The sequence below is a fragment of the Zeus faber genome, assembly GCF_960531495.2.
Source record: "Zeus faber genome assembly, chromosome: 3".
NCBI lineage: Eukaryota > Metazoa > Chordata > Actinopteri > Zeiformes > Zeidae > Zeus > Zeus faber.
Genome location: NC_137190.1, coordinates 25746172 through 25763458, shown reverse-complemented (window position 1 = coordinate 25763458; position 17287 = coordinate 25746172). Strand labels below are relative to the sequence as shown.

At 46.9% G+C, this 17287-nt stretch overlaps 2 protein-coding genes across 2 annotated transcripts; one reads left to right on the top strand and one right to left on the bottom strand.

Moving 5' to 3' along the window:
- The first annotated feature begins 2371 nt into the window (after positions 1-2371).
- LOC307227659 (small ribosomal subunit protein eS17) lies at positions 2372-4450 on the top strand. Its single transcript, XM_079997048.1, has 5 exons — positions 2372-2401; positions 3151-3302; positions 3821-3926; positions 4128-4193; positions 4330-4450. The coding sequence occupies exons 1-5, from the start codon at positions 2399-2401 to the stop codon at positions 4405-4407; spliced, it is 405 nt and encodes a 134-aa protein (XP_079853174.1). The 5' UTR covers positions 2372-2398; the 3' UTR covers positions 4408-4450.
- A 2247-nt stretch (positions 4451-6697) lies between these two features.
- On the bottom strand, positions 6698-14750 carry cpeb1b (cytoplasmic polyadenylation element binding protein 1b; the record flags this gene model as incomplete). Its single annotated transcript, XM_079997305.1, has 12 exons — positions 6698-6808; positions 7107-7187; positions 7291-7385; positions 7515-7713; positions 7884-8020; positions 8375-8479; positions 9374-9487; positions 9591-9846; positions 10503-10732; positions 12285-12539; positions 14376-14544; positions 14736-14750. The coding sequence occupies 12 exons, from the start codon at positions 14748-14750 to the stop codon at positions 6698-6700; spliced, it is 1767 nt and encodes a 588-aa protein (XP_079853431.1).
- Positions 14751-17287: the final 2537 nt, after the last annotated feature.

Here is a 17287-nt window from a genome sequence, read left to right as displayed (position 1 = left end):
CAGTGAAAGCCTGTTTCCGATGCCAAAACTGAGCTGCTCTTGTCAGAACATGTAGTCGAACGGAACAGAAGTCTGGAGTTCCCCATTCCTTTTCTCGTCAGGAGCTGTTTGGGATGGTCCTTCGTCACATCCTTAAGATGTGTCGAGGTGTCTGAACAAGCTGTGAGGGCGAAGAGCCTTGACGTTACTCGCTTTTAGCTTATCTGTGTGTTACAAAGTGTCTTGCAAGAAGTGTGATTCTTTATAGTCAGCCAAGTGGGACTGTCGAAGCCGGAAATTGTGCCATCTACTGCTCGCCATCCTCCAGGCAGAGTGACGTCAGCGCGCCAGACACCTTAAAAAGGCTCAACATATTTGTGCATGGAGAGATGGATATCCAGACAATAGCTTTCAATCTTCCCTCCTATCCCCCACTGCCGTTCCCGAGACTACTAGCCCATGCCTTTTACCTGTGCCAGGAAAATATGAAGTTGAATGTTTTTGATCACTGCATTCCACCTTGTCCTTGACTTAACGTGTCCACTATTTCTTTCTTTTTATTTTTATAATTTTTTTTAATCTTATAAATAAAAATATGTAGAAATTAGGAAGTGTCGGATGACCTAAATGGAAATCGTGTTAAAGGTATCAAATGAAATGGTCACTTTGAATCCGTTTCAGTCGAGCAGTTTGTCAACTTGGTCCCATCTTGACAACAGTGGGTTCCCCCGCTCTGCTTAGGTGATGATTCATATGGATGTATTACGAATATGTATTTCCTCTCTCCTCCCTCAGCCTCGTCCAGACTCTGCCTTCTTTGTACCTGCATGGCTTGTCTGGGCTCTTTTATGTCCTCAGTAGTGGGTTTTCTAGGAGTTACCTGGAGGATGGAGGCTTAACACTCAGCGATCCGGTCCTCGTGTGAAATAACGACACATCTCCTAACGACACATTCCATTTCAGGTTCCATCATTTTCACCTAATGTTGCTTTGATTAAACTTTGCCTTTCTGTGCTCATTGTTTCAGCTTTAGAGAGTGTGTGTGTGTGTGTGTGTGTGTGTGTGTGTGTGTGTGTGTGTGTGTGTGTGTGTGTGTGTGTGTGTGTGTGTGTGTGTGTGTGTGTGTGTGTGTGTGTGTGTGTGTGTGTGTGTGTGTGAGAGAGAGAGAAAGGTGTGAAAGCAGAGGAGTTTTTCAAGTGGAAATTAGTGGCTTGGCACGTTTTCCTTTATTGCTGTACTGTAGAATCGTCCTTTATTTACTGTATATTTTCTTTGAGGGAACTGTTTAGGGTGACATTACTGCAATATTGTGATTATTTGAAAATTGTAAAAGTGTACAGAGTTCACCATTGTAGTCTTTTAATTACCGTGGGATTCCATCATATAAATTATGTATTCTTTGGCACCTCCCCTTCTTTCAAATTGTGGACAGAATTGTACAGTTTCGAGAGTTTATCCCTCCCCTTGGTTTTCCAGAGCTACAATTACGAAATCTTCGAACTGTAAATATTGTGTTGAAATATGAATGTCACTTCGAAAATGTATTTGAATGAGTTTAAATACTCAAGGGCTTCAATAATGAAGGACCCACTTATTTTTTTTTCTTTTGATTATGGTTTCATGTTTTTAAGTTGCCGAAAGGTCTTTTTTTTCTTTTTTTTTTTTTTAAATCTGAGATGCCTCTTTGCTTCTTTTCTGGAGTCATACAATGTGTCATACGTGAACCTTACAAAAATCACTTTTTATTCCCTCCACACCCATAGGGAACTCAAGTTTGCACCCTTTTTTATGTAAAATAAAAAATCTCTCCACCCTGTGGGAATGTTGTTGTTTTTTTGTATCTTTAGATGTTACATTCAATATTATGGTGGCATAATTCAACAAGGACTTTATTGTAAGGAGATCCAAAGCATACAATGAATCCTGGTACTTCACTCGATGTAGGGAATCTCACTTGTAACAGGGAAAACGAGTTGCATTAGTGTCCTGACTCAAGATAACTCGAAATGATATCAATAGTTCACTGTCCATAAATATATCCATTCAACAGATGCTGAACTTCAAAAATGGAAGTTTTATCAGTTTCCAATGCTTGACAAGCTTACGGAGCTTACAGACTAATGGTAATGTGCGCGATCGGCGGTTTAAACGACGTCATAGTAGAAAGGACATGGATTTCCCACACATTTGATTCTTCAAAAACAATGACTGTGTTGAATGCGCTCGTTCAGCGAAACAATATCGGAAGAAACGGGCCGTGATTAAACCTGTAATCCTGTTGTGACGCTGGGGCGCCACCGGTGCCGTCACCCGCTTCCGCCGCTCGATGGCGCTGTTTCCCCGGCCCGACGGGGCCGAATGTCCGCTATAAACTTCCGCTCACAACTTCCGGTGTTCTCTTCTACCAGTCCGATCCAACATGGTGGGTACCCTCTCAATCGCTCCGACATATCATCCTTATCAATCCTCACTTCAGGGCCAGCCGACAAACGTATCCGAGCCGTAGTCTGAGCGCAGATGGTTTATGTTTTGTGAAACAGTGGTTTTGGTCGCGCTTCTGACGCAAAACACTCTTATTCTCGCCGCTGCCCCGCAGCGGCGGTGGATCCGCTACCAATGCGCTACGTCGCTAGCATCCCGCGTCTAATGGAGCAGTTGTAGATTTCCGTGTTGTCGTCGTGCGCTTGTTGAATGTCAACCCACGCTGTCAAATGTCCCTCGCTGCTTATAAAGGGGCGTCTAAGTGATTTGGTGGCCGCGTGACGGAACCATGTTTGCCGAGACAACGTTTGGCGCTGATGGAATGACGTTTCAGCCGCTTTAGTCCCAACCGTTCAAACCGCTGTACCGAGCCGTCACGGCCCCTTCTCCACCGGCGCCCCCAGACGTCTTGTCGAACCCCATCGCACATCCCAAAAAAACCAAAAAAAAGCGTATTTAATTCCACCCATGTAGTGCACACACTGCAGGGTTTAGCGGGATCCGGGGGAACACGTCGTAGGCCCCGGGGTTTGGGAGAGTGTCCGGGCACGTTGTCGGTCCCATCTCAAATCAAATGATCGCTCTAAACCCCGAAAACAAGAGGATCCACAAGGATTCTCGTAAATGTGTCTGGATCATCATCATCATCAATCCAACTCATTTGATTGTGCTCTTGTGTGTTTCCCTCAGGGGCGAGTCCGGACCAAGACAGTCAAGAAGGCCGCCAGGGTCATCATTGAGAAGTACTACACCCGCCTGGGGAATGACTTCCACACCAACAAGAGGGTGTGCGAGGAGATCGCCATCATCCCCAGCAAACCGCTGCGCAACAAGATCGCTGGGTGAGTCGGGTGCGGTTCTCCCCTCCCTCCCCCCCCCCCACGAGGCGCCGTCGCCTCCTCGTCCACGAATCAACGTAGTGATCACACCCGCGGTTGGTTCTGGAATTGAAAATTCAGTCGGCCTTGACGCTCAAGTCACCTCTTAAAGATGGGATGTTGGCCTGTTAATCCGAACGACACGACGCGTGTTATTTATTTTTTAAATGACCCCAGTGCGCTTTGATATTTAACTTTGCAGTGCGCCATCACTAAACCGCGAAGGCTTGACTTGCTCGCTGCCTCGCATCTGCTTTTGAACAATTTGATCCCTGAACTCTTTAAATCCGTTTTCCATCCAAGAATGTTCACGTGATCGTTGCATTTCAAACGCTGACCGATGCGGGAAACCTGTTTGCGCTGCAGATCGTGTGTTGTGAGATGTTCCTGCGTGCGCAGTCTTTCCCCACCCGCTTGCTGATTGAGCCTCGGACGTTGTTCGTTTTAGTAATTTCATGTGTTTGTCGCGCCAACTCCTTCAGGTTTGTGACCCATTTAATGAAGCGCATCCAGAGAGGCCCCGTGCGAGGAATCTCCATCAAGCTGCAGGAGGAGGAGAGGGAGCGGAGAGACAACTACGTCCCCGAGGTCTGTCCACCCCCCTCTCCTGTTGACCATTTTGTTTGTTTTGCTGACAGAATCCAGGCTAGACGGGTCTACCAGTGTCATTTTAAAAGGATCCTTTGGCTGTCAAATCTTTCCACGTACATCCTGCGTTTTGGAAAACTGCTCCGTGGCGCCCGACTTGATTGTTCAAAGCTCATTGTGTCGCTTCTGTCCCGTTTGCAGGTTTCTGCTCTGGACCAGGAGCTCATCGAGGTGGATCCCGACACCAAGGAGATGCTCAAGATGCTGGTGAGTGGCGGACACCACCAGGGCCAGATTCAGCCTTTTGAGAGAATCTAGTGCAGTCGAGCTTTGTGCTTCATCTGAAATGCTCTGAATGTTTAAATGTAAGACCCTGCTGTTAAACTCTTTGCTCTTCTTCTAGGACTTTGGTGGCCTTTCCAACCTCCAGGTCACCCAGCCGACCGTTGGAATGAACTTCAAAACCCCACGTGGAGTCTAGAAACATGTATCATAATTCTCAATAAAGAAAAGGAAAAATCTAATGGATGTCTTGTTACTCTTTGCAATTCTATAGTACAGCACTGTAAATATTGGTTTTACTTGTGGCAACATGAGTTAAATTTTGATCACAACTTGAAATATGGTGACTCAGCCAAATGCAAACTATTTTTGGGTTCAAATTATTGGATGCATGCTGTAATTTGTGGCCCCCAACTTTGTCTACAATAAACTGCCCAAAAAGTTAGTGTACAAGCTTCATATTAAGATATTTACACTGAATATTTTAACCAAGCCAATACTGATCAGAAGTCTGCATTACTGTAAAGCATCCAGAAACATCCCAGATCTATTCTCAATCACAGCTTACATTAGCTCATTAGACTGGAAACTCATTTCCAAAGTTCTGTGTTTCCACTGCAATAAATGAACTGAAATTTGCTTTGAACCTTGTATTTTAACGATGTTTCACTTTGCAAATTCTAGAACCCTGGTGGTTCAAAAGCTTGCAGTGCTGTTCCATTAAGTATTTTATACCAAAACAAAGCTGATTAAGTGGGTGCAGTCCCCAAAACCTGTGGCTTCATTCCTGACAACCCATTGCATTACATTTAGAGATTAAACTTGGTAGACTGAATATGAAGTTTGGTATTAAGGAATAACCACAAGGAGGCACAATTCTACCTTACATGGTTGCTATGACAACTGACTAGCAGTTCCCAAACATGAAGCCACCTGTAGAGCTAGATAAGCCTATTATTTGAACTTGTCATTTACATTCCATCTCCTTTTGCAGCTTCTTAGTTGACTGCTTAATCCTTATAATTTCATAAAACCCAATTTGGGAAGACACGTTATGGCAGCTTGTGAGTCCTTAGCGCTAGAAAACTGGTGATAGTTTATCCTTCAACCATTGTAAATTCAGCAGTTTAATCACAATGATGAAAGACAGAGGCAGTGAGTAATGCTTAAACACCTTTATTGTGCCCATTCTGAACATACTCCACATCTTTAAGTAGCAACAAACTTGGCAGACCACAATGAGGTAGACTTTCAAAATGCTAAAAAGCAACTGGGCAACAGACAAGCTCAGCGTGGCAAACTGAATGAAGAAAAACAAAGCACTGTCTTTGGCACACAGCTTCCGCATTTCTGTCCTAGTGGAACAAGAAAGTAAAAAAACAAACAAAGTAAAAGCGTGGGGAAGGGGTGAATTACGGTTTGTAAGGTCTACTCAAGCTCCAGGTACTTTTCAAAGCCAAGTGGAGGTTCTTACAGTCAACAGGAAACGAAGCAGCTGTTAGAATCAAGGCGTGTACCCTAGATGATCGTCTCTCTGCCAATGTACAAAAAGTGATTAAAAACCACTGCTACCCTCCTAAAGTGCAAATTAAAAAAGTGCAACAGTCAAACTATGTACAATCAAAACGTCAAGGTTTATCCTAGTGTAGTAAGATCCATCAAACTTGATTTGTTTGTTAAAAATGATGGAAACCAAGTTGAAGTAACGTCCAGCAGGCAGAAATTAACCTTAACAAGGAGAGAAGTACTTCAACAGTTTGTGCCCATTCAGAATGTTGGGAAGGGCAAAGAAAACCACCAACAGCCACAGAGAAATGCATGGGGTTGGAGAGGAAAAACAAAAACAGATGGGGGAACAAAAATAAATTAAAAAGCCGCCTGGTAGAATTCTGTTCAAAATTTCCATGTCATGACTTAAAACCGTTTGTGTACAAATTAGTAAAAAACTGCGTAAAAATGTCTGAAATGCGACTGGTTAAATGAAGCCCAACTCTTTATCTCCCAAAGTAAAAAACACCAGTTGGCTTGCACAGGAAAAACAGTTTCCAACTGGGGTGGGGAGGTACAGGGGGAAGAAAAAAAAAAACTAGATAAAGGCACTGTATGGCATTTGCCAGTGAGTGGCAATGAGACTTGCACGATTGCTCTACAATATGCAACACATGTAAATGAAAATTATAATAAAAAAAAAAAAAAGGGGGGAAAGGCATCTTCTGAACCCTGGGCTGCTCCTTTCTATTTGGCCACAAGTCTTGGAAACTGCATAAGTGAAGAAGGGCGTCTGCTCAACGAGCTGTGAACAAGTAAACAGCAAAAACGTAGCGAGTGCAAAAGTGAATGTAGTGTTTCCCCGGTGCCTGGTGGAGCGCCGCGCCGCCCTCACAGCGTGAAGGTGGCGGCGCTCGTGCTCTGCGAGGCAGGCAGCCTCGCCCCCCCAGCGTGGGCCCCTCACTGCGGCCCTTCCCTAAGGAACAGAGCCTGAGGAGGCTCTAGCTGGAGTCCCTGCTCTTCTGGTTACGCATCAGGGGCCGGTGGTTGCTCAGGATGTCCATGGAGTGCTGCCAGTGCCAGCAGGAGCGGCAGTAGTACTTGAAGCAGGCCTGGACACAAGGTTAGAAAATACTTGTTTATAAACTTGCATTACTTTTCAGTCACTGGGACAGAGTGTGGCATAAGAACATTTTAAATGAGTCACTGTTTAAAGAATCACTTCAGCCATGCAACAGAGCCATCTGATAAAATAAAGTGGTCGCAGTAGCCCCACTGCAGTTGGCCTTCCAGGGATTTGATGAAATGTATTTCATAACGTTTGCACCAACACATCCTAATGAACTGCAAAGTCTACTCTGGGAAACAAAAACCTTGAAGTGTGGTTTGACTTCCTGATAGACGAGTCACCTGGTCTCTGCAGAAGAACGGCCCGGCCTGTCGACTACACACTTGGCACATCGAGTCTTCCAGATAGGGGTCAATCTGGACCTGTAGCCGAGCAGCAGACGCCACGCAGTTCAACAAAGCGTTCATCTAGAGTCGCTCCACAAATAAAAATTGGAGAAACGGTTGCGCCTAAAAGTAGCTCTACCTTCTTGGTAAACTTTGGGGTTTTGATCTCTACAAATGCAGCACATACAGCCTTCAGGTAACTGCGTTGGTTGTTGAAGGTGACGCGTCCAGAGCCTGTCGGCAAATCACTTTGTTAACAGATACTTCAATACGTGCACCACCTCAATCCCATCAAGATGGAGACATTTCAGCCCAAACACCAGCAGCATGGTGGTGTCATTTGACTCCAGCTCAGTGCTTCACCTATGGGGTACTTGTGCTTGTCTGTGTCGATGCCAGCGTACATGACTCCTCCAAACAGGTCGTTCATGATGCTGGCCAGGGCCTCTGCGTTAAGCATGCCATGCAGCGCGCCCACAAACACCGTCTTGCTGGGGTCCAGGCGCTGGGATGAGCAGCGCACGTAGTTGCTGTCAGAGATCACCCAGGGGATCACCTGCACCTGGACCACGGGAAGAGACGGAGGTTGCTGAACTGTACCTCCTCAGTTCCCCCCGGAAAAGTTCTACCAACTCACCATGTGAGTGGGAAGGAGCAAGGAAAACAAAACTGGAGTCTGGAACTTCACATGCCCCCCTTATGAAAGCAGTGGAGTTACTAGCTTGTACTCACATCCTTGCATCTCATTCTGCGGCTGGACATCTTGAAGTAGTACTCCCCATTTTCCTCAGGGTGGAGCAGGTCCTGGGTGCAGGCGTGGAGAAGCCCCCTCACAGACTTCTCATTCTCAAACACCAGGTAGACATAGCCTGGGAAGCAGAACAGTGACACTCCCTCACGTCGGATGTGAGCGCAAAACAATCTGAACCCATCAGAAGATGAACAGTACCATGAAAAACTGCTTCAAAAAATATTAAGTACAATGTGGAGTAAATGGAGCACATTTTAGTCTGAATGTCAGGAGAAACAGTGATATGTCTGCATGCACTAGAGCCATGCATCAGGTTCACACCTCCACTGATAACATATGTATAACCAGCAGTGTTCATCTGTAGGAAAGGAGGCTTCTTGCTGCCCAGTGACTAGAGTCCCAGCATGCTCACCAGGGTGCCACCTCTCAACCAGGAAGTAAAAAAGCAGATAGCCTACCAGCCTGTCGTTACCTTTCGGCATATTACCTTTAGGAGGGCAGCGCGGGTGCTTGCCATCCTTACCAGGCCACTCCACGCTCAGAGGGCCGTAGCCGCTGAACGTGCCGATCAGACCAGCTGAGGAGGAAGCGGCGGAAGGCAACGTTAAGCCCAGGTGTTCCAAAAGTACCTTTGCAGAGTCGGAGCTTGTGACGCTATTAAGGTAAAGACGTTTGCGCTCAAATTCTCAGACTGTAACAATATTTTAGTCAGGGATGAGCTCAAAACAGTCACTTAGCTTCTGATGTCTGTACATGCGTGACGAGAAAATGGATTTGTTCACTGACAACCCAATCAATCTCGTCAGTTTTCTGGTAAATTCTTCCCAAGTTTTCAAAAAGGGTGACAAACTAGTGGACAATTGTCTCGACTAGTCAAAGATAAAGCCTTTAAAGGAGACCAAATTCACAGAACTCTAATGCTTAGCAATCATAGTGCAATTAGTACTTAGTTTTCAAAATACAAGCATTTTGAAAAACTACGGAGCTGAGACCATATAAAGTGCATAAAAAGGTCAACTTTGAGCTCAGAAATTCCATTGAGATTTTAGTTAATAATTGAGCCTCTTAAACCACCCTGAGTTCAGACAAACTACTGTATCAAAGAACCAACAGGTACATTTCTACATTAATGATAAAGGTTTTCTGGGATCAATGGTGACCCGTCAATATTCCTAGCTCTAGATTGAACCGGCATCCAGTCATGATTACATTCAGCATTACAGCAATTTAATTCAGAGGGTCAAGGAAGGTCCAACCATTTTGCTACCCCCACCCCCAAAAAAACCAAACACTGCTAGCAGAATATAATTTGTATAATATAATTTGTTTGATAATAAATGATATAATTCATTATTATAATTTGTATAATATAATTCCTCCAACTGCAGATTACATCTTTGGAGGTAATCAGTCTGCTAGGATCTCTGAAAGGCCAGACCAGTGTTTAAGGGAGCAAGGAAACACTCATTACCTTCGGTGATGTCCCAGGGCACTCCTCCCAGGAACACCTTGCAAGAGTACAGCGGGTTCTTGTTGTTTCGGGGCGGCAGCTGGCCGCTCCAGGTGAACGTGGCCTCGTTCACAGCTGACGTGACCAGAAGGTACAACGTTAACCTCCGTTTACATGCAGAGCGAAACCTAGAATGGGAGCATTGGGTGCAGAGACTGGAGCTGTGTGTGTTCCGTACCGGCAGCCTGTCTGTGCAGCCGCGCCTCCCTCTCGATGCTGAAGGTGTCGTCCGGCTGGTCCAGCAGGTCCAGGCCGGGCCACAGGGAACCCGTGGGCCAGCGGCGGGACAGAGCCGAGGAAGCGGGGCTGGCGCTGGGGGGCGGGGTCAGCGGGGAGCCGCTGTCCTGGTTGTCCAGACGGGAGCCCAGACGCAGGGGGTCCTTCTGCATGTTGGACATGAGGTACGGCAGCGGGGGCGAAATCCTCAGGGTGGACTGAGATGGGTGACAAGAATTAGTAGCAGGTGAATAGTATATTATTATGTGTAGAAAGTTGCAAAGAATCCAATTATATTTGTACATGTGGTCAAATAATCAAAGAGGCTGTTAATTCTGGATATTTTATAACTAAATGAATCATAAATGCTACAATTTGTATTTTCTGCTTACCTGTCAGATTTTTAAGCACTTGCACTGTAATATTGTAAAATGTATCGCGAAACATCTTTCATTTGTTCAGTCAGTTATGGCGTCAAGGTAAGGTAGAGATTATTTTTAACTTTAGATACTACAGCACAATTGCTGCACCAAAACATTAACGACTGCAACAGGCCTCAATCTAACCAAGTCCTCATGCCATTCAAATTAATACTGAATCACCCAATGTTACACTCACGATACAAGAAACCGCACCATTTGTCAAGTTATTCCTCAAGGCAGACTAGCTGGAAAACCAACTCACTCAAGAGTCAAACCACTGTACGTAAACAGCACCGCGCACCATAAAGCCTTTTCAAAAATCACGTCACGATCCCTCTGAGAATATGCATCATTAGCTACACCATAAATTGTAATCAAATGCCGAGTAACTCGAGGCAATGTTTAACTTGACGACATGAGTCCCAGTCAGGTGCTGGATGTCCATTCCATACCAGCAGGTCACAGAAGTGGTCCGAGCCGGAGCTGAAGCCACTGGTCTCCGAGTCGGCAGGGCTGCTGGAGCGGGAGTCCAGGTAGGAGCGGGAGTCCAGCCGGCCCGCAAGGCGGGCCATGCCGGGGAACTTGTCCAGGAAGTCTGCCTGTGTGCCCATGGGCTCGCTGGGCATGTAACCCGGGGGCCGACTAAGGAGGTTACCCAGGGGGCTGTTCAGCATGCCGAGCACTGGAGAGAACAATGAGACAGCACTTAGTGTAGCAGTCATAACCCCTTTGTATTGCAGAACAGCAACTTCAGAGGGGAAACGCTTCGGCCACTTGACACAGAACACACTTTCCTTTTTGCCACCGTAATAAATGAGACTGACGAACCAGTGAGAATGACAGCCGAGGCACGTTTCAGACTGCATATTCAAAACAGGGAACTTTGAAATGAAAATGCAAACAAATTATAAATAATTCAAAGTTACCTACTAATTGATTTGAATAAAAACAAAAATTTGTAAAAGCAGTGGACTTGCTAACAACCCAACTGTGATTCAAAAAATGCCTTCGCGACAAATACCTTGCACACTGGCAACGCCTGTGTGTCATGGCAGCAACCGCAAGTAGGTCCTTGAAACCTGCAAGGCACTGAACACGCAGCAGCGGGGGATTCAGTGCTGTGGCCCACTTGACAGGCCCACTTTGAAGTGCGCCCAATATAAAAACCTCTAGCTGTGTGGACTTAGTGATACAACCCTCCCACACAAACTGGGTCAGGGCAAAGCTGGTGCAGAGTAGAGTAAGGTTTACTGGCACACCGCCCTCAAGACAAGGGCCCAGATTCAGGAGAACTAAACCACTTTTTGCTTCACTGATTGATGCTCTAAACAGAAAGGTTATTCTACACGCTGCACTAAACTGACACATTCAGTCTCCTGCCCTCACTATGTACACTAGGCTACAGTATGCAGCCACTTAAACACAACGGTAGCAGTGTGAAACAGCACAAAAGTATGCAGATTAACGATCACTATGCAAATCACTTGTTTATGTTATCTTAACTTGTACAATGGCAAAATAAACTTCATTCTGCTTCCTCAACGGCCATAATGATAGGGGATGTGGCCTTCCCCAGATGCAGCGTTAGTCTGGCTGGCTGATTTGGGATGTCACAGCGCTAAAATGTCACAATGACGGTTGGGTTATCAGTGCTGTCACGATGCCGATTGGGAGGGGCATTGTCAACTGGGAAACAGACCATCCAAGTGAGGACATAATGTCAAAGATATGCTGATCAGCAGGCGTTTCATTTTACAGCTCTGTAGGAGGCTTTAGAGTAGGAGACAACGGCAAGATTAGCCTGTTGAAGACAAAATACTACCTCACAGGACTGTTCTTCCAAATGTGCCATATTGCCAAAGATGCAGCAGAGCAAAAATGCCACATCATCCTCCCCAGCGACGCTGGAGCCAGTCCTCACACAGGAGAACAACAGCCACATAGTTTAAATAACTACACGGCAGCATCCGATAACAGACCAATGCGACGTTTACTTTTATGCCTTCGTCTAAAATAGGGTACCGCAATATCAAACATGTCATACAGAGTCTTCCTGCTTTTGACGAGCATTTAGTTTCAAATGAGGAATGGATGTTAATGATATTCTAATAGTCCACTGCACAGAAACTACACGTCATAGTCAGGTTACAGCTTTAGAACTCAGCGAACGTATTGTTGGTCCGTCCATATTCACAACAGTTCCGGTTACTGTGACTAAAAGTTCTGGTACTTGCCAGAGGAGGAGCTGGTCTGGGCCTGGGAGGTGCTCATCTGGGCATCGGTCTCCTGGCTGCTCCAGGGTCGATCCCAGCCCGACAGGCTGAGGGACTGGAGACCCAGGCGTAGGTCGGTGACGTCTGGCAGGCCCCTGGCGGACGACGCCGCATCCTGGGAGGCATGGAGGGGCACGCCGCTGCCCCCGCCACCCCCACCGCAGCCAGGGAAGAGCATCCTGCTGCCCACCGCAGCCAGGTCTGAGTCTTTCCGGTCTGAAGGGGTTCAGTTCCAAGATGAGGCATAACGAGAGAGAGAAGCGTTAAGACAGCAGAGTGCAGATATATTGACATGCATGTTATTGAAAGCGCTGCAAGTGGTGTCCTGTGTTAAAAGAACAGTAAATCCTGTTAAACCGCGTCCGGCTGCGATGGCTCTTCCCCGGCTGAGGAGAAAGCTAACCTGCTGCCACTGTGCCCGCTGCGACTGCCATGCATCTCCGTCTGCATCAGTGACCCACCTAGCAGCATGTGACATGGCTGCTGATGCACTCGCACACCCCTGCTAATGACATCAGCTCCCTCACACTCCTCCCCAACTCCACCTCCCTCCCTCCAACAACCGTAATGAAAAATTCCTTTCGGCAATTTTGGCTGCCTGATAGAAGTACTCCCTCTGATTGAGCACAGCGCATCTCGGAGTCAGCTGCTGCAGTCGCGGCTGCCGCGTTCCGTCGTCTAGTCTGGTTTCCTGAGTGAGCTGGCAGAAAGGACGGAGGGGGGAGGGGGCGGAGTTCAGCAGCGAGGCAGCGCTCAGTGGCGGAGCTGCATCCAGACAGCAGCAAGTGAGTCAGCAGGATTCAGATAGGAGTTAATACTGGCAGCAAAGGAAAATGTGTTTACTCTGAGGGACGCCACACTTCACATGTGACCTATACAAGGCTCTAGACATGCTACGGAGCAGAAACAAAAAGTACAGAACCGGCAAACAGTCACAGCAGCTGACGGATCAGATGCTCGGAGCGATTTGCGCCACGGCTCCTCCCATCCCTCTCCAGGCCTGGACTGCGTCCAGCTACAGCCCTGATTCAGCAAGTCCCAGCAAGGCCAGAGGGTGGTGGTGGGCCAGCCCATAATAAAAGTTATAGCTGGGATTTCATGGACAGGATGACTTCTGCGCCAGTCGATTAATTGTAGAGGCGTAAAACACAGTTCACGGTCTCTGGGGTAGCGCATTTGAAAAGGCAACCAAAATGATGCGCACCACTACATTAGTATTGTATAAATATCCTGCTCAACATCCTTGAAATACAAACACTGGAGTGGTTTAAAAAAAGACTCCAGCTGCCCCCCCCAACTGGCTTACAGTTCCAAAATCACAATTGACTTTAAGCAAAGGACACAGGACTTTTGCTCAAATCTTGGCACAGGTCTGACTCTAAAAATAAGAAGCTCAGGAGTGCTGCAGTGCTGCAGCCCAAACAGTGCAGTATGAATCAGCTGCTGGCACCTGATGGCCATCCCGTCTGCACAGCGTAAACCCAATGCTCACTGTTTAAAGGACAGAACCACATTTTAAACAAGAACCACCCAAAACATTGGCTCCCACCATTGGCTTTAGTAACTAGAATCGTACCTCTCCGCCGCTGCCTTCTCACTGTGGTTTAAATGCGACCGGGCCAACATTTAACCCTCATTCTCCAACTGAGAACGACAGGAGTCTTGAGTTTGTTTTTAGAATAACATGAATATCATATTTTAAAGTTACTTCTTGCAGGGGCTAGAGTCATTAAACCACCTCAAAACGCAGTTTCGCGACCATTTCCCACCCCTATAATATAAAGGCCGCCCGACTACACCGAGCTTCCAGTTTTTCCCCGAAACACAATATTTAACACGGTTTATTTTCCCCGGCTAGTTGCGGCCTTTCGACACGGCGAAAAGCTGCAGCAGAGCGGTCAGTTTCCCCAATAACGAAGCGTCCAGTGCGGTTGGGAAACGACGGGAAACAGCCTTTTTAGGCCCGGGGTCGAGAAACGCCACTTTAAACTCCACCGCTCCGGCCTCGCCGCCTCCTACTGCCCGGGCTCCCGTTCATAAAAACCCAATTACCGCACAGCAGGTCCCGCTTGCCCTTATTGTTGGGTGTGGTGCAGACCCCGTTGAAGTCCAGCGCGTTGCCCAGCATGGTGTTCATCCTGCGGAAGATGTCCGCGTTGCTGCAGGTGGACAGGGCCGGGGACTCCGGGTCCCAGCGCTCCGGGGCCCGCGGGTCTTCTCTCTGGGGCGCAGACAAACAACCAGATCAACACGCGTTTTTTCTAAATCAGCCGAGGCCCGAGGCCGAGCCGAGGCAGGGTCGAGCACCGGGTCACGCCGAGGCCCGGGGCAGAAACTCAACCCCCCCTCCCCCCCCCAGACCCGGCTGAGGTGTTTGCTGTTTGTGTTTTTTCCTCGAGGGGTGGAACCCACCAGGGAAAACGCCATAGTTGTGAATAGCCTTTTTTCTCTCTCGGATACGCAACGAGCGCCGGGGGGACGGAGGAGACGCAGTATTTAACAAGGCTGTTCGGGGGGCTAATTAGGAACAAGTGGGAAAACGTGCCGCCGCGCCGACATCAAACGCTGATTGGCCGTCGCGCGCCGGGCTTGGCGTTCCGCAGGCTTTTCCGGCGGCGCCGCCTCCCACAGCGGCGCCGCTCCCAGGTCAGGCCCCGCGTCCGCGGCACACGACTCGACCCCACGGCGCCTGGAACCAGCGGTTTCTCAACCCGGGGTCCGCGGACCCTCCGGGGGGGGGAGAGGTTCCAGGGGGTCCGTAGCGGATAAATAAATAAAATTTAAAAAAATAAAAAATAATAATAAGTACAAATTCACCGTAATTTCATTCACCGGGCGATGGCACCATTCGATGATGTGCAATCACGGCCGTTTTGATCACGGGTATGCCCATTCGGACGTCACGTTGAACAATACCGGGGTATAGATTGGGGTCCGGGAGACGGAATAGAAGAGACGGAAACAAAAAGAAGACTCCCCACGTCCAGGTTAAAAAACAAAACAAAAACAACAAAACCCTAAAAAAACCTACATTTAAGCCAGTGAGCTTTTTTTTTTTTTTTTTTGTAATTATTTTTTATTGACCTCATTTGCATGACGGGCGTATTTCGTTTCTCCATTTGAAATAGTTACAAGAACGTTTTCACCGTCCGCCCACGGAGCTGTGACGGCGAACCCTTATTTTAAAACGTCAGTAACGGGAGGCAAAATGAGGTCACACAAATAAAGCATTGACGTTCAACCCCGCCCTGATGAGTGGCAATTTGTTGCGGAAAGAAAGGCACAAAAGAAATGTATAAATATAGACTTGTGAAGCGATCACGCTGCGGACCCCCTGTAATTCCGTCACGTACCCCTAGGTGGCCGCAGACCCCCCCGCTTGAGAACCCCTGTAACAGCCTACTGCAGCCCACGAATGCACATTTTTAATTTTTGTTATTTTATTTTATTATTATTATTATTTTTTTTTTTTGCATCCCAAAGTGAAAACCCTGGAAACCCCGCTGCGTAGCTGTACGTCGCATTGAAAACGCGCCGGAGTCACACTTGCGGCGTTCACCGACCACGTCTGACTAACGGAGCCGCGACAGGACTGGTGTCGTTCGCAAACGATCCAGTTCCCTCGAACGGCTCCGTTTGAAGGGCTCTTTTGAACCGGCTCTTTTGTAGCAGCGGAGGGAACCGAGTCAAACAGATTTGTGCTGCTGTTTGTTCAGCTCGCTGTCTCCTACGTTATCTACTGTAAACGAGGGTTCACTACCCGTTCTGCGCAACAAACAAAAAACAACCTCGCCGCAGCAGTTGTTCTATCCCATTTTTGTGTTGTGAAACTTTTAAACATTGTCCAAATACATATATATTAACGAAATAAAACAAACACACTTAGGTGGGGTACCATATTTTTTACGTTTGCCAATACGCAGAACGACGACAACGCACGCACGCACGCACGCACGCACACACACACGCACACACACACACACACACACAGAGACACACACACACACACACACACGCACCAAGAACGAGGAGCGTTTCTTTTGAACGGCTCTTGGTAAAACCAACGCAGCCATAACACCGCTTCCCTCCAAAGGGCCGAAATTGCCATCGCCACAAAGCAGCAGATACTGAAGTAGACCTCTAGGTGGGAGCACCGCCCGAGAAATATTGTTGCTAAGAAAGACGTGTATCTGAAATATTCCACAGACTACAGAGTTCTTCATCGTCGACCCCTGGAGCAAACATTTTTGCATGTTCAAAATAATATATAATTAATTGTTATAAGTAATGATATATATTTCTGTATAATTTGTTACAATTTACATTCAATGTTTTTCATGTAGAGTCATTCTTACTTTTAGAATAAACAAAGGTGAGTAAATGTGAAAAAAAATTGTTTTGTTTTGTTCATATTTCCCTTAATTTCTTGTAGGTTTCTGTGGAATCCATCCATTGTGATTCCGAAAGAAGATCCACATTTGTCCCTGGACCAATATTATTGATCTGATTCAGTCTGTGGAAACCCTTCCCCTTTGGTGGCAAGGTGACAATTTAGAAGATAATTTTAATATGGAAAAAGCGACCCTTATTCTATGTGGTTGTAAAAAACCCTCATAAAATAGTCGGTTTAAGTGCGAAATAAATGACTAAAATAAGACTAGTGCATTCCTTAGGCCAAAACACCATTAGGATAAATAAATTCATGGTGAAATTTTAACGTTTCATGTTTCCCAGCACCCCCAGTCTTGCGGCAGCTTGGAAAAAAATGTAGTTTAAATCGTAGTGGAAATCGTCGTGAAATAGAATGTCATCGGGTTTACTAGTGGCATCATTCCTCATGTGTTTGTGAATAACAGGTGGGTGGAGGGTGAATCCATCCTCATCCTCCTCGCTCTCCCTATCGATTTACTGTCCATTCAACTGCTCAGGGTGGAAATGATGTTTGTACATGAAAGGTGGAATGT